The following is a 26,733-nucleotide window of genomic DNA, read 5'->3' as shown; positions in this document are numbered from 1 at the left end:
AAAAAAAAATTAAAAAAATTGATTGGAAAAATAAAAATAAAAATTAAAAAAATTGATTGGAAAAAATTGAAAAAAATTTGGAGACAAACTAAGAGCAAATCGCTGCCCTGGCAGCGATTTGTCTCCAATTTTTTTTTTATTTTTTCCAATCCATTTTTTTATTTTTCCAATCAATTTTTTTAATTTTTTTTTTTTACAATTTTTAAAATTAAATTTTAAATTTTTTAAAGAAATTTTAATTTTAAATTTTTCTACTACTTATTCCAAAATAATTTTTTTAATAATTTTTTAAAATAAGTAGCAATCAAATTTTTTCTAAAAAATTGATTTAAAAAAATATAAAAGAAAATTGGAGACAAATCGCTGCACTTGCAGCGATTTGCTCCTTTTTTTTATTTTTTTTTAATTTTAAATAAAAAATTAAGAAAATCGCTCCTTAGGGAGCGATTTATTAAAAAATTATTTTTTTAAAAAATATTTTAGAAATCGCTGCCAAGGCAGCGATTTTACTTTTTCCGGCACGTAAAGTCGCTGCCCTTCCAGCGATTTTGCCCTTTTGGTTAAAATAAATATTCATATACCATTTTGGAAATTTTATTAACATTTTATACCCTTTAACTTTTTAAAGTCATTTTAAAGCTTAAACTTATTTTAGATTATTATTATGTATATTGTATACCGCAATAATATACATGTATTTCTATTAGGTATTGATGACTAATAAGAATTTGTGAACAAGATTTAATGATATCAATACAGTACATATATATTGATTTAGTATCAATTAGGTAAAATTATCAACATAAATGATAGCAATACAATGGATGATACTGATTTAGTATTATTAGGCGAAAATTATTAGCCTAAATGAGTGGGAGAGGGGGTTTTGGGCTATAATTATTAATGAGAGAATGTTATTTCTTGAATTGATTAGGCTTGAATAGAACACGTAATTATTTAAGATTTTATGATTTATTTATGTAGTTTTCCCTATGAATAATCTGATATCGCTAAAATTCTTAGTTGTAGAGAACATTTAGGGTTGTTTGACAATGTGATAAAGTGAGAATTGCAATGCGCTATTCAGTCCAGCTCCAATCTATTTCAAGATGCTCAATTTCTATTTTACCATTTATATTCATTATCTTCTATCAAATATATTTACTAATCAAATTGAACAACAAAAGATTTAAAGAGGATAGGGTGTCCGTTGTTTCATTGTTCCAACGAGACATAGCTAACCTTTCAACGATAACCAAGCGAAAAAATGTATTCTAACCACGGGACAATCAATAATAAAATCGTGAGATTTAATCTGAAACAAGAACTCGATAAAAGCTACTTTTACAGATTGCGACAACACACTAAAGTAATAATACATTTTATTTTTGTGAGAATAATCATTGTACGAGATATAAATGATTTTAAAAGTAATGATATGAAAAGTAAATTTTATTTACATAAAATAAATGATTAGTATATATATACATAAGGCTATTTTTATAAAATACAAAACTTATGGGTCAATTTTTTTGAGATTCTGAATCATATCTTTTAAAGAATTTAAGATTTCATTAAATAATATGAAATTATGAAATAAAATCAACGTAAAATCTCATATTTAAATACTAATTTCATATCGTATGTCCAAACGTATAGTTAATTTGACGATCGTGTACGCATCCACCGTCAAAAGAGACCAAAATGAGAGGAAGAGTAGTCTCAATTTTTGGGTCTGACTTGAATTTGCAGCAACTAATATTTGCCGTTCACGGAATACAAAGATAACGACATTCCTTACTTGTTTCTCGCTACGTTATTGAACCGGGTTTTTCGCCTTATAATGAATCGCTGCGCCTGACGGAAACCGAGGTATATACAATGGACACGACGGACGCCGGAGCTCCTCTTCTATCCGACCGGGTTAAAATCAGCGGTAATGTAGTTCCGATGACTCTGACAACTGGAGGAAATCTCCGATGGCCTGACCGGTGTTTGTCAATTGCGAAAGATGTCCTCGGTTTCACCGTCGAAGGTTCTCGGATCAAAATCAATGCCGTCATTGAGAGTGGACCTGGGATTTGCTGCCCTGGTAATGTAGGAGCTTCGATGAGGAAGAATTTCACTTTTGAGCCATTGTCTGAGGATTCTATTCGGCTTTGGAATCAACGACTCCAATCAGTCATCGATTCACTCGGTAACTATTTCATTTTGTTTTTGAGGAATGCTATACTACTATATATACAAAATTCTGAACTGTTCAATATGGATTTCACCACCATTTCCTTTTAATAGGAACCATTATGATATTAATTCATGTTTTTTAATTACTCCGATTTTTTTATAACGTGTGAATAGTGATTTGGTGGAACAATGTACGAGTGAGTTAAACTGTTACGATCCATTGCAAGTCAAACATCTTTTCTACAAGATTTGGGGTACTTAAAAGTCTGGTATGGCAGTCTTCACCGGGGGCTAGTAATGTCTAGCGCACAGCCTGAAGCTGTGTTTTTGGGAACAGATAAAATGGAATGAAAAGCATATAGTACTTTATTTATGTTGGAATGTATGACCAGATACTTGCTTCTTGTTTTATTTGTTTTTTGTAATAATTTTTCTTTTACTTTCCTAAATCATACCACTTCGCGTGTCTGTTTGGTGGTGTGCATTTGTTTGAGGTAATTTTTGGTTAGACTTCCTGATAATATCAAGCTGTAATAATAGCAATATTTTTTTGGTTTGTTCTTCTTAGAATGTTGTTGTCATCTTCTCTTTTGCAATACGTAGTCATTGTCTTTTTGTTCTGTGATACATTTATCTTGAGAGGGAAGTACACGATATAGATTAAAAGGCACATGCGGCTTTATGTGAGGAAAAAAAAAGGATTTTCTGGTAACACGTGAGTACAATAATTTAGCATCAGAAATTCAACAAGTTAATCAGCTATAAAGTTCTTTCTTCCAATTAAAGAATTTTGATCTCATTTTGTGTCAAATCTTGATCCGATGTGTGATAGAACTTGAATATGACATGTCTTACTAGCATATATTGGTAACAGAGAAGAAAAGTTAAAGCAAATGAGTGCTTCTTGCTTTTTTTTTGTCCTTAAGCCTAATTTTTCTTGAGATAAGCTGCTTTGACTTGGAAGTAAGAAGCACTTTTGATATATGGTATGCTTTGCTTCACTTCTTGCTTAAAATGATGTTGTGCTTTTAACCACATGGGATACTTGACATCATGGAATTTTAGGTCGTCCTAAGAGACTTCTTGTACTTCTGAATCCATATGGAGGAAGCCGATCTGCACCCAAAGTATTTAGTGACGATGTAAAGCCCCTGCTCGAGGATGCAAATATTCACTATACACTGCAAGGTTTGCAATATTAAATATCTTATTCATGTGTAGCAGTTGGTTTTTCAGTGATTCTTTTTGTGTCATTAATCTTGCCTTTTAATCTTCCCCTCTCAGAAACTAAATATCGGTTACATGCAAAGGAAGTTGCTCATTCGTTGGATCTTTTGCGATATGACGGAGTTCTTTGTGTCAGTGGTGATGGAATTTTGGTTGAGGTAAGTTGGCATGTCTATTCTTGTTTTTGATATCTCCTGTGTGACCTATTGTTGTTTGCCTTTCACTTGAACAATTATGCAATAACGACTACTTTTTGTCATATATTTGATCATGGAATACCTAACTTGTTTGTTGACTGGCATGTTATGCTTTCCTGATGTAAAACTCAAGATATTTCAGTTTATATATTGTTCTGATTTAAAGATATCAAAGATGAACCTACAGTGGGATAACTGCTATATAAAACTTATTCCTTCACCAGCGGTTTTTCCTGACTTTTACCCAGCTTCACTTCAAACATGAAACTGCTGAAAGGAGTTGCTGAATGCGAAGGAATAAATTTGTAATATCATGGTTAAATGAAAAACAATTGAAAGATAAATTGATTTAGTTTATTCCAAAACTTTAGAGGGCTTATATGTAGGTATCTTATTCTCGTGCTTCAACTTCTGAAATGCATACAAAAAGAGAAGCACAGAGGCTTATCCCCCCCACCCCACCCCCACCCACCCACAAAGGAAAAAAAGAGAGTAAGTATATTGCGCTGATGTAGTTGAAAACTTGATATTTCTTAGAGGTCAGTCCTGGAACAACTTCGAAGTTGCTCCACTGATATTGATGGTAGCCACAACATGGGTACAAAATCTCTGTTCTTCACTAATCCTGTATTCTAGAAGGTCTGTTCCCTGAGGGATCTATCTTTAAGATTTTTGGCTTATTATTTATTGTCGTAAATGGATGATAATCAGAGGGTCCGACTCCTTTTGGGCACTTATGATAAAAGTTTACTGATCAATAAGAAAAATGGATGATAACCAACCAGTGATCCTCTTACTTTCATGTTTTTACAATTTTTAGTAGGTAGTGAATGGACTGCTTGAAAGGGAGGATTGGAGTTCTGCAATAAAGATGCCTCTTGGAGTAATACCCGCAGGTATATTTTCTTCTCTTGCTGGTGCTTGCCTTTAGTAAACACTAAGCGGGTTTGTATATTTTGCTTAGCTTTTATTATGGAGCTTGATATACATTATTTTGGTTTTGTCACATTAAGCTTTTGTTCACATTGTTATACCTATATAGTATGTTAAACCACCAGATAAGCACTTCCATCTAATTTCTAAAAGGTGGTCAAGGGAACGAGGTGGTGAAACACATGTGACTTGACACAACTTTCAGAAATTAGACTGAAATGCTGATCTGGTTTCTTATATACATTATACATAGTTTGATCTGTAACTTCTTATACAGTATAATGTACATAGTTTGGTTTGTAACTTCTTACAAACATTTTTGCACATGGAAGCTATTATTTACTTTCTTCTACTGTTCTATAATTGCATTTTTGTGTATGCTAATGCAGGAACTTCAAATGGGATGGCCAAGTCTCTTCTAGATTCTGTTGGTGAATCTTGTACTGCATTTAATGCAACTCTTGCTATAATCAGAGGTAAATATCCTTTTAACAAAAATGTGTATTCCTGAACTGAAGTTTTAATTGCATTACTATTCTTGTTAAATGAAAGAAGATTTTTATATCTATGCATGTTTGGTCTATGGCAGGCCACAAGAGATCACTAGATGTAGCTACAGTTTTACAGGGGCAGAAAAAATATTTCAGTGTGCTGATGCTTGCCTGGGGTATGTATATCTGACATTGTCTCTGGTGGTTTTGATACCTTTTTTGTTTCATTTAATGCAATGTGATGCACTTATTGTTGCAAATTTTGAAATATCATACTAAACTATCTGACAGGACTCGTTGTTTTTCAGGTCTTATAGCTGATATAGATATAGAGTCTGAGAAGTATAGGTGGATGGGTAGTGCTCGAATGGATTTTTATGTATGTTCTAAATCTATTTCCTCTAATATATATTTTTCTTAGATTTCAGTATCAGAACTTACACCCTTTGTGTAGTTTGTTATGAATATACAAATATGTTACCTGTTTCAGAAAAACGTTGTACCTCCATATTTCCTCACTGGATTTATTTACAAATTTTCTGCTTGCTGTAGAACTTCATTCCTTGATCTCTCTCTCTCTCTCTCTCTCTCCCTCCTCTCTTTTTGCACCTTGCTCCTTCTCGTTCTTTGGAAGGTTTGGTCTCATTACAATATTCAAGATTCACTGACCCAGAAATTTGCCAGTATTTTGTGTACCTGAACCGTTCTTCATGAACACTAGTTCCACCCCCCTTCCATCCTATCTTTTCCCAGGAGAAAAAGAAAGAAAGAAAGAAAAGACAAAGTTGAATGTCTCTTCAGTTGATTGCATGATTCATGGTTCTAAGATACAGAGGGAATCTAATTTATGGCTATTGAAGCATCATGGCTTGCTTTTTAATTGCTAGTCTTTTGTTGTTGGTCCAGGCAATACAGCGGATATTTTGTCTTAGAAAGTATCATGGCTGTATCAAATTTGTGGCTGCACCAGGGTTTGAAAATTTTGGAGAACCAAATGAACTTGGAGGTGAAATTGATGAGCTTAACTCGAATTGGGTTATGCAAGATGGCTATTGTGGTCCCACTTTTGACATGAAGGGTTTCAACCGCAAGATTGAGGGGCCCTTTGTCTCAATCTGGCTTCATAATGTACCTTGGGGAGGTGAAGATGTTCTGGCAGCACCTGATGCCAAGGTTGGTTTGAGTTTCTTTGGACACAATGTGAAGGTTGCCTCATTAAATTTGATCTAACTTCTCTTGGTGCTACTTTAAAAGTATACCAGATCGAATGGCTTCTGTAATTTGTAGTTTGAATTTGGAGCACATCTTTCTTTTTGTTGTGACCATATACAACGTTTAGGGCTTATTTCTAAGTACTTGAAGACAGGAGTTAACTTTAAAATGCTGATTTTTAACCGTGTGTGTCTGCTTCTTCCATGCCAAATTTCTTCCAACGTTTCCTGTTTCTGAATTTCTGATCCTAAAGTTACTTGCTTTTACTATTTTTCTGCTTGATTAGCAATGTGATACTTACAAAAAATAATCACTGAACAGTGCAGCATAGCTTTTCAGTTCTACTTTTTTCCCAGGGAGAAAGTAATGATGTCCTTGGTCAGGAATAGATTGAATAATAATTGTGAAGGTGTACTTTACTTTGTCTAGATCTTGAATTTATAAACAGAAAATGGAAGGTAAATAAGATTAGAAAATGCTTTTTCTTGCTAAGAAAGAGAGTTGATCTTTATAAGCCGTGGAAAGGATTGGTTGTATGTATTTTCTTCTTAGACTGTTATCTTTTGATTTCCTTATTTCTTTACCTGGGTAAGCTAGCCAAAAAGATATCCTTCTCTTCTCAGAAAATTACAGTTTTTACTTTTTAGTAGCTAGTTTTCAAGCTGATCCTACTTTTCAAAACTTTCCACAGACTGTCTGTACTTCTATAAAAGCTTACAAACTTGGAGTCTAGCCTAGCAGATTTAGATTTTCTAGAGAAAGAAGTAGGGAAATCATGTGCAAAATCTGGTACAAACATTTTACTCTAGAATATAGATAAAGAACTTGAATTTATCACAAGGGAAGTAGAAAAACTAACTATCCTTTCTGGATCTTGGTCAATGACCTGTGCAAAAAAGCCACTAATTTTGGAGCTTTAAAAATGTATAAACTGATGCTGAAGCTTCCGAAAGTGCATATTCTACATGTTAAAGCTTTCCTGCTTCCACTGAATTCTTGGGGTATCTTAACTCTATTAGGCTGTTTTTTAGGATAAGTAAGCAAAGGAGTTCATCAGTCAGTTGCTTGCTACATTTTGGATATAAGTACAAAGAGAAATGTTGACTTAATAGCCGAAGGCAAGTTTCTTTCTGTATGCTAAAAGTAGGCTCCTTATTTCCTACGACACGGGCCAAAATACGGGGTAGACTTCTCTGCTTAAATGATTTTATATTCTAGAGGTGAAGATCCTCTTCTTAGACTAAGACTCTTGCTGGTTATAACTTGATTTATGTAGTTTTCTTCTTTTAGTCTCTCCTAAACATAAACACATTTATGTGTAGGATCTTCTGTAATAAATGGTTTCATTATAGTGTTATTGCTGAAGGAACATGTCTCAAACCTTACAATTTTTATCTTTTTTTAACTTGAAGTCCAATCCCTTACTATAGAAGGCCAACACTTGCAGATCCATGTACTGATCTGTTACTTTCCATTTGTTCTCTCTTTAGAAGCTCTAAGCTGTGGATGCTTCAACTGCAACTGTCCTGGGTTTGTCATATTTTGAATTCTCACTTCTTCTGCGATTCATATACAGTTTTCAGATGGTTACTTGGACTTGATTGTGATGAAGGATTGCCCAAAAATGTCCTTGGCAACACTGATGAGCGAGATGAACAAAGGTGGTCATGTTAGATCACCGCATGTCTTGTACTTGAAGGTAGATTTATCCTCCTAGCTTTCTAAATCAGCTCCGTTATAAAAGTTTTTGTCTCGTTTTTTTATATAAAAGAAATTTCTGAAACAATTCTTGAAATGCATTTTGCTGTTGCTTATTATAATAAGACCTAAATTTTCCTGTTCATTGTTTTAAAAGTTTCTAAATCCAACGTTTGTTTTGTCTCCCTGCTTGTCTAGTAGTACAATCAAATTCTAGTGTAGTTCCTTGACCAAATAGGTTTTGGTTTTGTAGCAGATGAATCACACATTGGCACCCCTTTGTCTGAACAATCAGCGATACAATACCCCAATCCCCTAACCTTAACCCTATATGCATATTCACATTTGAAAGAAGTCAACTTTGGAAATTAAACTAGTTGCATGAATTCATTAGGATTTAACCTAAATGCTTCTCATTGATCTAAAACAACCACAGGTAAAGGCTTTCGCTTTAGAGCCTGGTCCACGAGCAGACGAGCCAAACAAGGAAGGGATTATTGATGTAGACGGTGAGGTCCTTGCCAGAGGTAGAGGAACTTACAAGTGTGATCAGAAAACATTGATGACCTACGACAAACTCCATATCAAAGTAGATCAAGGGTTGGCTACTGTATTTTCTCCTATCAATTAACTTTTATGTGGTTCAGTGTATTCACACAGAGCGAAACTAGTTCTGACTGGTGGATTCTGTATAGAAAGATGTCAGTAAAATGAAGGATTTATTATAAGAATATATACCAATATTTTTCATAGTTATTGCTTCTGAACTTTGTTCTGATGGCTTTTGGTCGTGTCAGCTGGACAAAGTTTCCTATTAGTTTGCACTTATGGACCATCTATAAATATAACACTTTTTGCACATTAGCTAAAGAATAATCACGAATTATGATTAAATGGCAACGAACAAGTACTTTTTTATTTAACGACAATATAATAGGGCCACTGACATTATTTCTTCCTATAATTTTCTATTTCCATTAATTCCATGTAGCAATCATTCTCCCATGAAGTACTTAGTACGGTAACATAATTAATATTGTTATTTGTTATCATCAACAAACACAACTAAAAGTATCTTTTTCCCTGTTTAGCATTTAGGGGCATTAAAGTAACTCGAATGTATACATACATATATATTGTACTTAGCAGGGCATCCTTAAAATAAGAAACGGAATTAATTAAGATGCATGAAACCTAGTCTAAATATCACGATAACAAAAAATGAAATTTTACTCAAGAAGAGAGGCTATATATATAAAGAGAGAGACAAAAATTGCAAAGAACAAAAAGGAGAAGGGAAAAGAAGAGAAAAGGTTTTGATTTTACGGATTTAAAAAAAAGTGTATGAGATATATAAAGAAAAGAATAAGATTTTTGAAGCTCTCGGCTAAACAGGTAGAGTCAGATTAATGAAAAATTATATTATTTATATATAATTAAAATTATTTAAAATATATATATAAAAATATTGAATCTCCTTGCTTCTTATTATTCATCTTTTGAATCTACTAATTCTCAAAAGTAATAAATCTCAGGTACTTATTATTCATATTAAAATCATGAAATTAGTCCCTGGTGACGCACATAAAGTTTTATCAATTATGTTGACTTATTATCATATACTTGTAATTTAATATAGTGAGGACGTAAGAAAAATGTTAGTTTTAAGATTTTATAACTTTTATATTTAATTAATTAATGTCCATCGTATATATATATACATTTTGGTTTCACCCCAAGCTAAAAATTATTTTCGACATTGGTCGTCCCAAGAATTGATTAGTAAACTTGAGAGCTTTAGTTATATAACTTAAAGAGTGATAGTAATTAAATTGGGATCATATGCCAATGAAGAATAGAGATATATTTAAAATTTAACTTTATATAGAAAACGTTTTTAGATAAATTTTACTCTCATGATAATTCACATTTGCACGTTATTTTCGTTATGTCAAAATCTTAAATTCTTCAAAAAATGGTTATACTTTAGAGTTATAGAATTAATATTACTAGAAGTGAATATAATTTTTTTTGGCAAAATGCAATCATATGAAATTCATAGCTTTTAACATGACGAATATAATTTTTCAGCTACGAATTTACCCAAATTCATAACTTCCGACATGCAGTATAATATATATGTAAAAACCTACTAACATATTGTACATAAATATAAAGTTCAATATAAATAAAAACTCGATAATTATAAACAGAGCTAAATATTCATCAACAAAAATAGGATGAAAAACAACTATATTTTGCAAATTGGAACAAGCCATACTAGCAACTAATAAATATTTATTGAACGTAAATATAAGGTCTAATATAAATAAATAAAAACTCAATATATATAAATATATATATATATATAGATATATATTTTATTTTTCTTTCCAATATTTACAAAATACTTTTTTGAAAAAGCTGCTATATTGAGAATATACCCAGAAAAATAATAATATAAAAAATTGGTCATATATGGTTCATATACTATTTGTGCATATTATTTAGTAAAAAACACACAAAATTTCATTTTTAGAAAATCATTGAAGCTATAAGGCTTTATTAGGTAAATATTCAATTATATTACAAGAGTAGTTAATATTATATTAGTGCATACAAATTAACTCTAATATTTGCCCATAAACAACATAAATTTCCAAAATACCCTTTCATTTATCTTTCGTTTTGTCATATATTTTATAGAATTATCTTTAAAATTTCTTTATCAAAATATTTTAAATCAATTTAAAAATTCTATCTTTAGTTTATTTCAAGTTTTGACCAGATACAAAACTTTAATATTTTTACCATATGTAAATATCTTCAAAAATGTATTTGTTCAAAATATTTTGAATTAATTTTATCTTTAATTTATTCCAAGTTTAAATTAAGCATAAAATTTTAATCTCTTTTACCAAATATATATGCCTTTAAATATATATTTGACCAGATATTTTAAAAGTATATCTTTTTTTTTTCAATTTTGACCAGATAAAAAAAAAATTGTACAAAATAAATATTTAGACATAATTTTAAAAGCTCAAATCTTCAAATATTTTATTTGACCAGATATTTTAAAAATCAATTTTTATTTTTTTTTCAAATTTTGACCAGATACAAAAAAATTATACAAAATCTATACTTTGACATAATTTTAAAAGCTCAAATCTTCAAATATTTATTTGACCAGATATTTCAAAAATCAATCTTAATTTTTTTAAAATTTTGACCAGATACAAAAAAATTATACAAAATATATATTTAGACATAATTTTAAAAGCTCAAATCTTCAAATATTTATTTGACCAGATATTTCAAAAATCAATCTTAAATTTTTTCAAATTTTGATCAGATACAAAAAAAAATTATACAAAATATATATTTAGACATAATTTTAAAAACTCAAATCTTCAAATATTTATTTGACCAGATATTTTAAAAGTCAATCTTTAATTTTTTCCCCCTAATTTTAACCCGATATAAAAAAACTACACAAAATACATATTCATATATAATTTTAAAAACTCAAATTTTCAAATATTCATTTGACCAGATATTTTTTAAAAGTCAATCTTTAAATTTTTTTTCTAACTTTTACCAAATACAAAAAAATTATACAAAATATATACTTAGACATAATTTTAAAAACTCAAATCTTCAAATATTTATTTCACCATATATTTTAAAAGTCCATCTTTAATTTTTTTTTTCTTATTTTTACAAAATAAATTTATACAAAAGATATATTAAGACATAATTTTAAGAACTCAATTTTTGAAATATTTAGTTAACCAGATATTTTATAAGTCAATCTTTAAAGTTTTTTCTAATTTTGAACAAATAATAAAAAAATATATATTCAAACATTATTTTAAAAACTCAAATTTTTAATTTTCAAATTTCAAACTCAAAGGGTAATCCTATAGTCAAGTCAACATGGACTCAGGTGAAAAGTGTGTCTAGTATTGTAAATTCACATCTCTTTTAAGATAACGTGGAGTTTTCTTCCAATGAGTAAAAAAACACACACACACAGTGAACTGTGTGTGTGTATATATATATATATATAACACAATACACACGTCAATGTTTCTCTTTCACCTCACTCTCTCTCTCTCTAAAATCTTTCAGTCTCTGCAAATTAAACCCTCTTTTGCTCTCTCTAATGGCTAAAATCTATCAATCACTCCGTCACTTCATTTTCTCTCTCTAGAATTTGTTCATCTCTCTAGGGTTTCAGTTTTCACTTTCCTTTCTTTCGCTATCTCTAACGAGAATTTTCCCTGTTGAACCAAAAAAACTTTTCCTTTTCGTTCTTTTTTTTTTGTTTTTATTTTTTTTTGTTTTATTCACACCGTTTGTAAGTTTTTTTTTTTTTTTTTTGTGTGTGAGTTTGGTGAACTCCGATATGTCGTCGTCCGCCGCGGCTTCAGGGAATGTTTGCTTCAACAGCAACTGCAAGGAATTTGTTGAAAAGACAAGGAAAGGTTGGCGTCGTCGTACCGGCGAGTTCGCTGAGCTATGTGATCGTTGCGGGTAATTTTTTTTTTTGGCTCTATTCAAGTTTTGAATATTGAGTTTTTGTTTTGTTTGATGGTTTCTGAAAGGCAAATCATTTCTGAATTTGTGAATGGAGATGAATGGTTATAGAGACTTCATATAACTGACTGGAATTGAGACCTGATTAGTTGTTTGTGAATGTGAAGGATAAAAAGTTCATATCTTTGGTTTTTAAGTATTGATTAATTACGAAGATTTATTATTTCTTGGGGTTTTCATTTGGTATTTTTGACCAATTTTTTCTCGTGGTTATCGAGAATGTTGAGTGAGTCTGCGTGAAGTATTTTATCGTAACACTTAGTTTAGCTAATGTTACTTGTACAGCTCTGCTTTAGGTTTACGAATGTTGACGAAAGAATGTAACATTCTACTTCTGCGTGGTTAATTGACCTAGGATATGTGTCACAATATCAGAAATTTTTCCTTTTATTGCATATAAACAGTTTAGATGGAATGTATCTACTGAAAAGGTGATATTTTACATAGAATACACCCATATTTTTTTTTGAGCAAGCACATAGAATACACCCATTGTAAGTTGATTGATGCAATTTACACTCCAGCAATCTATTTTTGACCAATTTTTTCAATAAGTTTGTGAATTATTGAGTAGTTGAATGAATATGCTTAAATGGAGATGAATGGTTATAGAGAGTTCATATAATTGATCCGAACTAGTTTGGAATTGAGGCTGAGTAGTATTTGACTATTTCTTACAGTATATGTGAAGAGTAAAAAATTATAACTTTGGTTTTATTAATTACAAAGATTTAATTTTCTTGGGGTTTCTATTTGGATCCTTCTACCCTTTTTTCCGTAGTTATCGAGAATGTAGAGTGAGTCTGTAAGTTATGCGTTAAGTATTTTGTCGTAACATTTAATTTAGCTAATGTCACTTGGACTGCAGGTCTATGGTATCTTTATTATGTTTCATGTTATACAATTATGAGGATGCTGATGTATGAATATGACATTCTGCTTCTGTTTTGGTTGATGAAGATCATTGACATTTTTATGTTTTTTTTTCCTGGCAAAATACTGAACAAGAATTTTTGAAAATTTGCGTGAGGATATATTGGAGTAAGTAGCAAACCAGGGATACAGAGGCATTGAAAATTTTAAATTTAAGGGATAGAACATATGTATCTAGATAATAATTTTCAATGTCTTCTTTACCTTTTCGGAAATAGATTGACCCAAAATTTGGCGGTTACTAGAGCAGTAGCAAGTTTCTTGGATAGTTTGACCTATGTTGCTCGAGTTTGGGTATGGATACAAGAGTCTAAGATACAGACAATAAGTGTAAATTATGACAAATATAAGTATTTTGACAATTTATTCAAGTTATTAAGCTAAATCTAGTATAATCAAATTATTTATAAAACGTGATATTTCATTCAACAATTTGTTCTAGTACTTAAAAAATGAAGTCAAACCCATAACCAAACCAAATACCCGATCAATCTGTACTTTTGGTCATGGGTGTCATCAAAGCACCCAAGTTTGGCGAACCAAATTCACTGTGGATCCCACCCACACCCAAATCGTGTTGGATCGATATGAATGGGACAAGGATTTTGAAAGGTTTGAGCAACATAAGTTATGGCCAAAGGAACAAAACATCATAAAAATCAGCAAGACTTACATGTAATCACCAAACAACTCATGCACAGAAGGAATAATTTAGAATTTGTCCGGATTCATTTAACTTAGAGGAGTTGGGGAACACTTAATAAGTTCTCTAGGAAATCATATTATTATATATTTAGTAGTACTCGACCTAGCTGTTGAGTGTTGAAGAAAACACAACTGCTATTTAGTAGTACTCGACCTAGCTGTTGAGTGTTGAAGAAAACACAACTGTTGAGAACCTGGCTGAATATCCTAACTGATTATTTTATGATGGAATTAGATCTTTTGATCAACAAAATCTATTGTACATTACCTTATGCAAACGATAGTTCATTGAATATCTCAATATTTGATAGCTTTGATTGGAGCTGATGTTTATTAATGTTTCATGCAGTTCTGCTTATGACGATGGCAAATTTTGTGATGCTTTTCACCTCAACTCTTCTGGATGGAGATCTTGTGAGTCTTGCGGAAAGGTGAGGAGCACATTTTCTTTTTCCTTGTTGCTGGTGTGAAGTTCCTATGTTGTTGGGACTTTTTTAACCTTTATATTAGACATGTACATGCTACACTTTGTAGTTCATGCTTCTCCTGCTACAATAATTTCTCTGAGTCTTGATAGGATTTGTTTTCTTCATGCAGCAAATCCATTGTGGATGCATTGTCTCTTTCCATACATTCGTTCTGTTGGATGCTGGAGGTATTGAGTGCATAGCCTGCGCTAGGAAAAGCTTTATTTTGGTAAGAAAAGATCCTTTCTTCCTTTGATCTAGTGGATGTGATGTTAGTTTTTTCTTTTTTGGAATAATAATTATGTTAAACTTTACCAAGATGTAGCAACTTTTGGAGGTAAGGTACAACAAACCCCCTGTTCGTCCCATTCAGCGAAACGATCTTGGACCGTCTTGGCTGCACTTTGCTTAGATTTATGACTCGGCCAAATCAATCTAAAGGAAGTGCTATATATCTTCCTACAGTAGCAAGCGCAAATCGTAAAAAGAAAAACTATGACCCTGCTCGCCTTCATCTGGTCTTATCTGAAAACTTTTGATAAAAAAGAAATTTTCATAGATCATATCTTAACTCAAAACCGAAGTTAGGATTTCTACCAACCTACTATAAAATTTAAACCACATTCGTGAAGCAGTGTTTACATCTTGAACCTTGACTTAAACCAAGGCTAGTATTTTTAATTTGTTAGGGTAAGTCCATTTGAAATCCCTATCTTATAGCACACCAATCCATCTTCAACTAGCGCAAAACTTGACCCGTCTATGTTCTTGATTACCGTTTAACTGTTGACTGTTATGTCAATGGTAAATTTGCATAAATCATCAGTTTGTATAATGAACCCCATCCACTGTAATCTTCCAACATCCTTCTTGTCCAGCCCAGTCAAGGCTGTGCTAAAGGACCATTGATCCAGCATTAAGAAATAGCTTCTCCCATGCGATGGCTATCTTTCTTATGCATTCTTCTGTTTTTAGATTTAATTCCATAGCTTTACAGCCAAATCAACAGTTGGATCTGTTGTTCTGTACAGAGATTGAATCTTCCAGCCAAACAAGTTTTGAGAGACTTCAATCTAATATTGATTGCATGTTTGACAACCTTTTGAAGAAAGTGATGCAATTTAAAAATCACTTATCCAGACATAGGAAGTAAGCCTGTGATACTGTCGAAACCATCAGAATTTTCAGTTTTTACATTTTTATATTTATCTGAGTAAACCTCAAAAAAATATTTAGCAGATAAACCTTTTCACAATTTTGATAGTATCATTGGTTTAATTTTTGTGTCTGCTTAAGAGTTTTTTAACTGCATCACATTTTATCATTGAATAAATAGTTTTTTGAATTTTGACTTCATATTCATATTTTGATCAGACACCAAATCCTGCCTGGCCACCACCTTCACTTTTCCTTCCTCTGCAGCCTGAAAGAATTAAAGACGTCAACAATTGGAATCCGATAGCTGGTTCTGGTCCTGTTCCATGGCGTCAAGCACCAAGTTTATTTAATGGTTCCACCAATCAAAATGAGTTGCAGCACAAGGCACCCTTTCCTGAAGCCACAGTTAGCATCGACAGGCTTAGTCTTGGTGAGAGACCATTTGCCTTGTTGTCTGACAACAACAGGAAGGACTCTTGTGAAAAATTGATGAATGGAAAGCTGAAGATTGGTGTACCAGGAACACCTGAAGATGGATATGCTGGTACTGATATTTACTTGCCACATATAAAGAATTTTTCTACTGTAAATATTCTTGATTTAATCATATCTTAGATGTTCTACTACAGTTGATGCTGTTCTTAATATGGTGTAAACATTGTCTTACAGGTTCCAATCGTGATGAGGCACATAAATCTTGTTTAAGTGCTCCATGGCAATCATCTTATGCAAACAGTGAACTTTCTGCACCCAGCTTTTGTTTAACAGTAGGTTCTGCTAGCAAAAATGAACCAACTGTTCACAGTAAGGTCTCTGTTAGTGTGCCACAACAAACTACACTTTCTATTCCTTTGCCTTTGGGGAAGCAGCTTGGTGGTCATGCTACAGTGGATTCTGCTGGAGAGACGCAAGTGAGGAGTTCGAAGATTCGTGGAGATGGGAGAGGAAAAAATCAATTACTGCCTCGTTACTGGCCTCGCATAACGGATCAAGAGCTACGCCGTTTATCTGAAGAGTATCCTTTGTTTTTTAAGGACCTATTGAAATAATGGATATGTCAATAAATTCCTGTGGTTATATTATGCTTGGGTTTTACGAAGTAAAATTTGTTTGCATCTGGTGTGCTTCTTTGCTAGAATTACAAGGACATTTTCTACTTGCAATGTGGCTTGGTGCAAGTCAGCTAATTGTTTACAACCTTGACAGTGTTCAAGTTCAAATTCTGTGATTACTCCTTTGTTTGAAAAGATGCTAAGTGCAAGTGATGCTGGCAGGATAGGACGGCTAGTATTGCCAAAGAAATGTGCTGAGGTGAGCTCCTTTGCTAATATACATTTTTCTTTTCAGGTCTCTAATGCCTTTAGGATAACAAATTCAAGAAAAGATTTGGTTGTTTGAAATGGTAGAACATTAATTACTTCAGAGGGTTTGAACATTTAATAAATTCTTTTGTATTCAATAGGGGTTAAAAATTATAAGTGTTTTATCAAATGTCATAGGACCCATTTGGAAAATTATTGCTGAATTTGAAGCATTGAGTATTTGAAGTTGAAACAGAAAAAAAGGTTTATGCCAGTTTAAATTGTATTTTTGGACATGGATTAATTAGGGAAAAAGTAAGTTTTGGTAGCGAAAAACAATTATTTCACTTGAAATACACGGACCAGTTTTTCAACTTCAAATTCTTTATTTTAAATTTAATTTGAAATAATCAACAAATCTGTAAAACAAAAATTAATTTATAAATATTATTCAAATAATATATATGTCCAAATGCCTTAATGCTGCTTTCCTCTCGTAACAAGGGTGTGATAGTGAATACATCTAGTTAACTTGTGTGTCTCTATAACCTAGAAAATGAAGTTGGAGGGAGGGGGAAAAGTAGGGGAAGGAACAGTTGAAAAGAGAGCTACCTGCTTTGGCATTAGCTGAAGAGATTAGTTGGAGATAAAAATCGTGGGTGTTGTTGGCCAGCATAGCCCTTAATGCTGAGGATTACAAGTTACCGGTTTCAAAAAAATAAAAAATAATGGTTGGAAAAGGAGGATCTGAGCACAACTTCTTTTCACGGGGTGGTCATGGCAAATAGAAAAATATATCACATTGATTAAGTAGAGGTAAAGGGGTAGTGCGTGAAGGGAGGAAGAGCTGAAGGAGAAACTTTCAATGGGATTTTCTATGGAATGCCTTAAGAGAGTAGAGAAGGATAGCGACACAATAGCTCTAAGCCTCTAACTTAAGCAATCTGGGGAGAAATAGCCTCACTCAATAAATTGGGTCTTTCATGATCCCAATGTGCTGGGATGGGCTTGGATTTAAAGATTTTTAACTAGGTACAGTCAAAGAAGTATCATGTGGATGGGCCTTCAGAAGACGGAAGTTAAGACGCAGTCCATGGGATGTTACTCCACCTAGCACTTGTATGGAGAGAAATCAAAACACGAGTGCCTTTTATCTATAGAGGAAGATTTTATACACTTGAGGGATAACATTTTATTCTTTATTTTGAGGGATAACATCTTATTCTTTATTTCTTTTGGTGTAGCATGAGGTCCCAGAAGGAATAGAAGCTAGGGTATTGTTTGTAGAGAACCAATATCGTTTTGTAAGGTTTTCTACTTCTCGGTGTACTTGTAAGCAGGTGTTTTTCCTTATCCTTGCTTATAAAATCTTATTTCTTGATAAATTAAAATAAAATCTAGGAAGGGCTCTTGGGAATGCCTTTGAAATAAGAAATACTTTTATCCACTTTGGGCTAGCGTTGGTATAAGATGTATTTGTAGTTTATAAATCTAATGAAGTTCATTATTGTTGGTGAGGATACCTACCTTTTGATATTCTCTCGTAATACCAATTCTCTGTTGGAGTTGTGGTGTCTCCTTTCATAAGCTGGTCAAGTTAACAATTCACTAATCAAATTCGTTGGAGGATTATCTCATAATTGGATAATCTATGCTTATTTGCTCTCCTTTTAATTGAAAGGTATTTCACATGTTTTTTTTATATTCTAATGAAGTTTTACTGTGATGAAGGCCTATTTTCCACCAATTTCTAATCCAGAAGGGTTGCCTCTCAAGATGCAAGATCTGAAAGGGAAGGAATGGATGTTCCAGTTCAGGTTTTGGCCTAATAATAACAGTCGTATGTATGTGTTGGAAGGGGTGACTCCATGCATACAGTCTATGCAATTGCAAGCAGGTGACACAGGTAATTTCATCTGCTTCCTAGCTAGTTCTTTTTCCAGCTTATTTTCCTTAATGGATCTGGTGTAGAAGGTGATGGAAAGTACCGTTAGAGAGAGATTTTGTCATCAGAGCATAGTGGCGTATTTGATATTTCGATTGTTTGGGTAGCTAATTATTGAACTACCTTTCATGTCTTGTAATATCAGTAAGACATCGTCTTGAATTTTTTTTTTTCTTAATTTTCTATAATGTGTTAAAGAGGCATCTTGCTGACTAGATGCACTTCTTTTTTTGTCAGTAACATTCAGTAGGATAGAACCAGAAGGAAAGTTGGTCATGGGTTGCAGAAAGGCCTCAAATATTCTTACCGCAGATCAGGTTTGCCTGCCCATTTCTAAGTAGTAGCTTCCTTGCTCCCAGTTTACTGCTTAATTTACAAGCTATGGGGTCATCTGGAAATAAAAGTTATGAACTGTACGCTGAGAATAGTATATCTTTGGCTAACAAGAAAAGCATGTCAAAATTGGTATAACAAAACCATAGGAATTGTTTCTGTAGTTTCTCTCTGATTTCAACACTTTTTTACGTCTCAATTAGTCATGGTGCTCATTAGGTATAAGTTCTCACGTCTTTTGTTGAAAGCTGTTGAATTCAGGCTTCCCTTTTTTCTTACTTGGCTTTCTATTAACAGGGAAGTGAAGCTTGCAGTAACGGTAATGGTGTTGCTACAAATGGGAATGCCAGTACTAAACATACCAAGTCCTCTGAAGAAGTTCTGGCAAATTCTACTAAAAAGGGCTTTTCATCAACCACTCTTGTTGCCGCAACAAGTGCCAGGGCTGAAATTAAAATGTCTGATGATTTGGTTAATGAATCGTTAGGAAATAATCGTCCTATTCGTTGTAAGAGGAAGGGTAGCACAATGGGTTCGAAAAGGAAACGCATGCGGATTGATAATGACAACTTGGTAGAGCTGAAGGTCACAGTGGTGCAAGCCCAAGGGTTGATGCGTCCACCTTCGAGTGGTGCTCCAACAGTAATTGTGATAGAAGGCTGTGAATTTGAAGAATACGAGGTACCATGATCTTTAACATTTTATTGTCTACCAATTCTTGCTGATATATAGTTTATTGTGATAGCAGTTTTCTTTATTATTGCATTATTTATGGTGTACATTAGCGGACCCTTGATTTTTCAATTCAGAAGATGTGTAGCTGTAACTTTCCACCAGAAATGTAAATCACATTTCGTTAGAAGGTACCTTTATGGCACCAATTGGATGGGATCTCCAATGAGGACACGCTTCTTACTAAGCAATCGGTTCCATTTTCAAATAAAGATACCTATTTTTCTTTAGTTGAGTTGTAATTAAGGATTAATCTTCAAACTTGTTTTACCATCTAAATTTTCTTGAGAGATTATTGTTGGCAAAGTCTTTTCTCAGTGGTTGTAAATATGTCAGCAACTCTTTTCAAGCCGATATCCAAAACATGGGAATTGTGTTCAATCTTCTTTCTGGACATGTCAGTTAGTGTTGGTAGTCCTTGTAATATTTTTTTACTGATATTACTCCGTTCTATTTATCCTCGGCTTATTCCACTTTAGCAGGAAGATGCGCCAATTATTGGAAGGCCCACAATCCCTCATATGGATCAGTTGGGGTAAACTGTTATACTCTTGACTATTAACAGCTAGCTAGCTCTATATGGTATGTGTTAAATTGCATTGAATATGAATTACTGATGCTTTATTTATTGAATCAGTGAAAAAATACAGTGGGTACAATGTGAGGACTGTTTCAAGTGGCGAAAAGTTCCTGACAATGTTGACCTTCCATCGAGATGGACTTGTTCAGACAACTCATGTGACCCCGAGAGGTATGATGGAAATTCTTTAACCTACCTATAAGATGCAGTTAAAATGTCAATAGAATACATGAAGGAAAGCGCACATGCTTTTGTTAGTGTAAATGCTGAAGTGGATTGCATTAAGCAATCTGGACAAGCCAAAACCTCTTTAACTTCAATAATCAAGCTTGTCAGTAGAAGAAAAGGTTGTACTGGTGAATTACTCCTCATGAAATGTGCTTCATAGGTAGGAGTAAGGTCTGCAACATTCTACTCTCCCCAGACCTACTTGTGGGATTACACCGGAGATGTGGTTGTTGTTGAAATGTGCTTCTGATATGAGATATTGAAAATCATTTTAAAAATTGTCCTGCAGACACAAATTTATCCTTTTTCTTTCCAAAGTCTAACTGAACCTTGTGATTTGGAATTGGCAATGTGATGAGGTTTTTTATGGTTGGTTTCTCCCCTTTTCTTTTAGCAGTTTGTCCCTTTAATCAACTCTGTAGCATTCTTCTTCTCTCTCCAATTTTCTGTTCTTTCAGAAAGTTAACTTTGAACCACCTTCATCACCTGTGCCTGCATTATATGAGTTTTTATCATTAGGAAAAAAAAACTTCGTCAGTTTCCATTTTCTACGATTCTCGTTTTCTTTAAGTTACATCTGGCTGTCTTTTGCTTTAATAGAAATAAACTAATGTCTGTTCATTTCCATCCTGATTAAAAAAAAAAGTTTGTTTCCAAAATAGTATTGACAATTCCTGAATGATCTTAATCGTAGATAGAAATACACAAAGTTATCAATTTTTTTAAAAAAAAAGTATTGACAATTCCTGAAATTCAGTCAAGTATTCATTCAATTGCAGTTGAGTATTTGGGTTATGATCTTTCTTCTTTTTAGGTCTGTGTGCTCAGCAGCTCAAGAATTAACAGCAGATCATCTGAGGGACCTACTACCTCATATTAATAAAGGTAAAAGTGCTTGCTCCTGTAGGTCATAAATTTCTACACTATTAAACCAGTGCTTTTGTGTTTGCCTCATCTTGACAATGAATTGCAAGTCCTTCAGGTTTACTGAAGTTATATGATTCTTTTGCAGCTTCCAAGAAAAGGAAGGCTTCTAAACAGGAAATGGACTTGGTTGAAACTCTGGATGGGCTTGATGCCCTTGCTCATCTCGCTATCCTAGAAGAGGGAGAGACCCTGCCAGCATCACCACAGGCCACAACTAAGCATCCACGTCATAGACCTGGGTGTACATGCATTGTCTGCATCCAGCCCCCTAGTGGAAAAGGTCCAAAGCACAAGCAATCATGTGATTGTAACGTCTGTAAATCAGTAAAGCGTCGTTTCAAAACATTGATGTTGAAGCGTGAAAAAAAGTTATCAGAGAAAGAAGCAGAAGCTACTTGTCAAAAGCTGCAGCCGCAATCAGCTGGGCAATTGCTTGATGGTGATGACATTCAAGAACCTATTGATGATGCAGTGCATTTAAGCCCTCAGCATGGAGAGCTGAACAATGAAGGTTCTGTTGATCCCAATTACCTTAATGAGAAGAAATCTTCTGTTGAGGATCCCAATTACTTTGATGAGAAGAAATCTTCAGTTGATGACACAAATTACCTTAGTGAGAAGATATCTTCTGTTGATGACCCCAGCTACCTTAATGAGAAGGAATCTTCTGTTGATGATCCCAACTGCCTGAATGAGAAGAAATTATCCGTTGATGATCCTAACTGCCTGAATGAGAAGAAATCTGCTGTTGATGATCCCAACTACGTGGATGAGAGGAAATCTTCTGTTGATGATCCCAATTGCCTTAATGAGAAGAAATCTTCTGCTTCACCATTTAAAGGTGAATTTGACCTGAATGCTAAGCCAGATAGGGACGACGAGCTTTCACCAGGCTCTGATTCTGGTAGCATGATGCGCATGATCAAACGTGCTGCGGAGCAATATGTCAGGCACTGTGATAATGGAAGTTCCGTGGGTAACCAAAGAGATGGAGATGGTGCTGGGGAGACAAACCCGGGTAATTGTGTTATTGTTAGTGGTAGTCATCAAGCTGATGTAGATCATAATAGGCCTTTACCCATAAGCACTGCTGCATCTTTGGCACCTAATGACCAGTAAGTTGCTCCTACATGAGGCACCTAAACTAGCTGTGCTATATTAAAAACCAGAGGTACTCCGCAGTGTAAGGAAATTTGTACATTTTGGCTTTGCTGGCGTCATGCATCGTACATAGATAGATGTAGCAAGTAGCAACTGATGTAATCTTTCTGCATTGCACAGGTTGCATTTTGCAATGGCCGCGAGGTGCCTTACATATTTATTATATAAATGGCTGGAAAGGTTTTGGAGTTCAATCTTCGTGTGAAATATGCTTGTATCTTTTTTATGTTTTAGTATGTCTGAGACTCCCACAAGTTCTGGGAGAGTATGGGGATTTGAATCTTGGAATTGTGCTTGAAGAGCAACCCCTTTGTGACAGAAAGAAGAGTATTGTCAATTGTGTATATGGTTGTAAGCTTGTTGGACCTCATTTGGGATTCAAAGCTTGTAGGACTTAATTAGAACTGCAGAGATACAGAAACATAAAAAAAAAACGAAAAAGTATTGTTCAAGCCTTATAAGAAACTAGAATTCGTATTATATAGTTGCATGTTCTATCCCTATAATACACAAGAAGTACAAAATTAGTAGGTAAACCAATTGAGCTTACAACTTGTGTGTCTAATCATGTGATTTTACCTCAAAATATAATTATGACAAGTGAGGATAAACACATCAAATTCTTTCTCTTATTAGAAATTTCTATTTTTTTTTCTTTACATATGTGTGTGATGTAACGTGACATTAACTTTATTATCCATATTCTTTTTATTTAGCTGTGCCGGAAAATTTGACTCTAAAGATTTTAGAGACAATATGCAAGTTGGAAAATCTAGGGTTAATCCAAATCTACCGACAATTCTATTTTGTGAAAACTAAATCAAGTATGTTAGTTGTAACTTGTCATACGTTTTGGTCCCCCTTTTCTTGTCACTGAAATATATGCAACCCCATATCCTATTAAAGATACCAAATAAAGAAAAAATCGAAGATGCGTTGTATGATGTTTGATATCTATATTGAAATCTGTTTAAATTGAATTCGTTTTGAAAAGTCTCAATTGAGGATAAATTGCTCCCTAACAAAAGCGATTTTTTTATCTGAAGAGACTTGAATCCAAGATCTATTAGCGCTTCATTTTCATGTATCGTGGTATACAATTAGTTGTATAAATATATTTTTATGGTAAAAAGTAAATGGGTAACTTTGATTACAAAAATACCCTACTTATTGTCATAAATTAAATTGTATACCATTATGGTCTTCGCATGTTAATTTACACGAAGTTTAAAAATATCTTTTATATACTATTTTTCTGTTTCAAAAAGAATGATTTTGTTTCTTTTTTACTCTATTTAAAAAAAGAATGACTTCTTTTTTTTATAACATTTTAAATTCAACTTTCCGTGTGACATGTTTAAGAGCACAAGATTAAAGGACAATTTTGTATATTTGAAATAACTTTAATTTAAGATCACAATATCAAACGTTTTATTTATTTCTTAAACTCCGTATCAAATCAAACTAGGATTTGTAAAACGAAAAGAGTAATAAATACACCATTCATAACAACTGTAACTGCTACATTTTTCATTTTTTTTCATTTAATAAACTATAACAAATAAAAGAACAATTCACTGTATTTAAAGCTTTCCTATACTTCCTATACAATAAAAACTTTACTATACTTGCTATTTACTATAAAAATCAAACAAAAAAACAAGTCATAAATTCATTTTCTTTTTTTTTAGTCAACCTTTTTTTTTAAAAGGAAAAAAAATCTTTTTTAAAAATAAAATTAGTAAAACTAAAGTAATTTAGACTCCACGGTTAATCATCTCCATGTACTGCTGCATAGACTGTTGCCTCTGTAATCTCATATCTTCATTAAACTTCTTAATAAACGCCTCCACTTTCCGATTCAAGTCGTCGGAGCTCAGCGACGGATCCTTCCGGATATTCACTGCCATCGGCGACGGTGAATACGACGGCGAGACGTAGTTTGTTCGGTCCTTGAAAGTCTCCGACTTAAGCACGCGCCTCTGGTGGTGGTGCTGAGGTGGAAAGGTGGTGGAATTTTCGTTTTCCTCCGGAGCGTCGTCGTCCACGGCCGCCACGTGCCGCCCGTGAATGTGAAAGGTGTCTGATTTCTTCATATGCCTCGTGAGTGGCACGTGACGACCCTCTGTTATCATTTTCCATGTGTTCTCTAATGTCTCTGGCTTTTTCGACCGTGACACTTTCAGTGACTTCACCCCTGAAATTGTAAAATATTTAGTTTTAAAATTTATACCGATTGAAATAAGATGAAAAATGCGTGATGGACGCCTCCGTTTCGAACTGAATTTTAAATGTGCTAACATAAATTGAGACGAAACGAAGAAAGTAGTAACAATGTGTGTACTTTTCACGTACCTTCTGGACTCATTTTCACAGCAGGTTTTCTGTTACCGAATCTGGAAGAAACCAGAGGTTTCTCAGTTGCCGGTATTAGAAGCAGCTCATTTTTAGATTCAATTTCCGGCGACGGAGAAACAACTGATTTTGAAATCACGATCGCTTCGCTTTCATCAGGATCATCGTGATCTTCATCTTCATGATTCATAACCACGACGGAGCCGTTCACCAGTACTGGCTTAACCTCAAACACCTTCACTTCACTTTGGACTGAATGAAGCTCCGATTGAGAAATCGCTATCAAATCTGACTGCGGAGGTGTTCTAGCGGTAATCAACGGTTGGAGTTGTTCGTCGGAGCTGGAGTACTCCTTATGGTGTGACGAGCGAGAAGTAGCGAAAATTATGAGGATTATACCGTTAATAACAAAGTAGAGATACGGAGGCTTAAGCCAAGCTATAACTACACTCCAAATTGCTGGTAGCTCATGATAAATTAATGGAATCGACGCTTTTGCTACCATCGCTAAGGAAATTGCACCAATTGATATTAGCACAACCTTAATCGATAGAATTAAACTGTTCGCCATTTTCTCCGATAACCTTTTGATTTTTCCGGCGAGTGATGTACTGTAAAGGAAGAATCAGGTGAAGTGGATTGGTTATGGAAAAGTGCGTTGGGGATTGAGGAGTATAAATAGTGTGGGAAGGTAAGGACGCGGTTTGTAGGCTATGATGCAATCTGGACCGTTGATCTCTGTACTGAGCTGGAGCAAGAGTTGCCACTTATGAAGGATGGGGGCTGGCCCACGTGTTGGCTGATATACAGGTATTTAGTAATCCTTCTGTTACTTAATGATATTTATGTCCCAGAAAATTATTTTTTAAAAAATATTTTTGGTTAACAAAACAGTCAATTTTTTTTATTGATAATGAGCTTTTAGATATCTTTAGGTTGAGTTTAAAGTGATAATGATGTTTGAAAATTGAATTATGATTAATTAATCAAAAGAATATATCAAATTATTGAAAGAGAGATTAATAAAGTTGTTTTTGTGTGAGATAGGTGACGAGTTTGAACTACGAAATTAATTATTAATGCATGTATTTAAGTATAGGAAAAATCCTTTTGACCACGAAATATGGCCAGAATAACATTTTATTTATATCCTTTTATTATTTTAACTTTAATATCTTTTAATTAAAAAAATTAATTTATTTTAAAATTAAAAATATATAATAATCTTTTAATTTTCTGGCCAAATTCTCTTGTCATTTAGCATTGCCCTTAAAATACATTTTCTATTATCATACCTATTAGGTCGATTTTTTCTTGAACATTATATGAAGGTGAGTTACTTATTTGAACTTCCTTTTTAATGT

General features: G+C 33.4%; 3 protein-coding genes across 6 annotated transcripts; 2 read left to right on the top strand and 1 right to left on the bottom strand.

Annotated features, from left to right (window-relative positions):
- The first annotated feature begins 1,714 nt into the window (after nucleotides 1-1,714).
- LOC107008754 (sphingosine kinase 1) lies at nucleotides 1,715-8,720 on the top strand. Of its 2 annotated transcripts, XM_015207904.2 has the most exons (10): nucleotides 1,715-2,197; nucleotides 3,250-3,372; nucleotides 3,469-3,569; nucleotides 4,432-4,504; nucleotides 4,931-5,017; nucleotides 5,131-5,208; nucleotides 5,341-5,411; nucleotides 5,939-6,205; nucleotides 7,821-7,943; nucleotides 8,379-8,720. In XM_015207904.2, the coding sequence occupies exons 1-10, from the start codon at nucleotides 1,882-1,884 to the stop codon at nucleotides 8,571-8,573; spliced, it is 1,434 nt and encodes a 477-aa protein (XP_015063390.1). In that variant the 5' UTR covers nucleotides 1,715-1,881; the 3' UTR covers nucleotides 8,574-8,720. The 2 variants fall into 2 exon arrangements, with proteins under 2 accessions (XP_015063390.1, XP_015063391.1); XM_015207905.2 differs by lacking the exon at nucleotides 1,715-2,197 and having other exon boundaries at nucleotides 3,349-3,372; nucleotides 4,429-4,504; nucleotides 8,379-8,677.
- A 3,321-nt stretch (nucleotides 8,721-12,041) lies between these two features.
- Nucleotides 12,042-23,208, top strand: LOC107011761 (B3 domain-containing transcription repressor VAL2). 3 transcript variants are annotated; one of them, XM_015211390.2, is made up of 13 exons: nucleotides 12,042-12,481; nucleotides 14,532-14,613; nucleotides 14,780-14,878; nucleotides 16,072-16,351; nucleotides 16,477-16,822; nucleotides 17,022-17,118; nucleotides 18,840-19,014; nucleotides 19,291-19,370; nucleotides 19,684-20,067; nucleotides 20,598-20,653; nucleotides 20,756-20,869; nucleotides 21,741-21,811; nucleotides 21,939-23,208. In XM_015211390.2, exons 1-13 carry the CDS (start codon nucleotides 12,354-12,356, stop codon nucleotides 22,970-22,972), a joined length of 2,946 nt encoding a protein of 981 aa, XP_015066876.1. In that variant the 5' UTR covers nucleotides 12,042-12,353; the 3' UTR covers nucleotides 22,973-23,208. The 3 variants fall into 3 exon arrangements, with proteins under 3 accessions (XP_015066876.1, XP_015066875.1, XP_015066874.1); XM_015211389.2 differs by having other exon boundaries at nucleotides 16,024-16,351; nucleotides 20,601-20,653; XM_015211388.2 differs by having other exon boundaries at nucleotides 16,024-16,351.
- A 1,312-nt stretch (nucleotides 23,209-24,520) lies between these two features.
- On the bottom strand, nucleotides 24,521-26,038 carry LOC107009447. Its single transcript, XM_015208784.2, has 2 exons — nucleotides 25,370-26,038; nucleotides 24,521-25,211 (listed from the first exon to the last, which is right to left on the bottom strand). The coding sequence occupies exons 1-2, from the start codon at nucleotides 25,938-25,940 to the stop codon at nucleotides 24,772-24,774; spliced, it is 1,011 nt and encodes a 336-aa protein (XP_015064270.1). The 5' UTR covers nucleotides 25,941-26,038; the 3' UTR covers nucleotides 24,521-24,771.
- Nucleotides 26,039-26,733: the final 695 nt, after the last annotated feature.

The sequence above is a fragment of the Solanum pennellii genome, chromosome 2, assembly GCF_001406875.1.
Source record: "Solanum pennellii chromosome 2, SPENNV200".
In the NCBI taxonomy this organism is placed as follows: Eukaryota; Viridiplantae; Streptophyta; class Magnoliopsida; order Solanales; family Solanaceae; genus Solanum; species Solanum pennellii.
This window is presented reverse-complemented; position numbering and strand designations above follow the sequence as displayed.

Bases quoted from the DNA above. Each gene is read 5' to 3' on its own strand.
- LOC107008754 (XM_015207904.2), top strand. From the start codon at position 1,882: ATGGACACGACGGACGCCGGAGCTCCTCTTCTATCCGACCGGGTTAAA. The intron at 2,198-3,249 runs GTAACTATTTCA...ATGGAATTTTAG, and splicing joins ATCAGTCATCGATTCACTCG to GTCGTCCTAAGAGACTTCTT. The intron at 3,373-3,468 runs GTTTGCAATATT...TTCCCCTCTCAG, and splicing joins TATTCACTATACACTGCAAG to AAACTAAATATCGGTTACAT.
- LOC107011761 (XM_015211388.2), top strand. From the start codon at position 12,354: ATGTCGTCGTCCGCCGCGGCTTCAGGGAATGTTTGCTTCAACAGCAAC. The intron at 20,654-20,755 runs GTAAACTGTTAT...TTATTGAATCAG, and splicing joins CCTCATATGGATCAGTTGGG to TGAAAAAATACAGTGGGTAC. The intron at 20,870-21,740 runs GTATGATGGAAA...TCTTCTTTTTAG, and splicing joins AACTCATGTGACCCCGAGAG to GTCTGTGTGCTCAGCAGCTC.
- LOC107009447 (XM_015208784.2), bottom strand. From the start codon at position 25,940: ATGGCGAACAGTTTAATTCTATCGATTAAGGTTGTGCTAATATCAATT. The intron at 25,212-25,369 runs GTACGTGAAAAG...TTACAATTTCAG, and splicing joins TGTGAAAATGAGTCCAGAAG to GGGTGAAGTCACTGAAAGTG.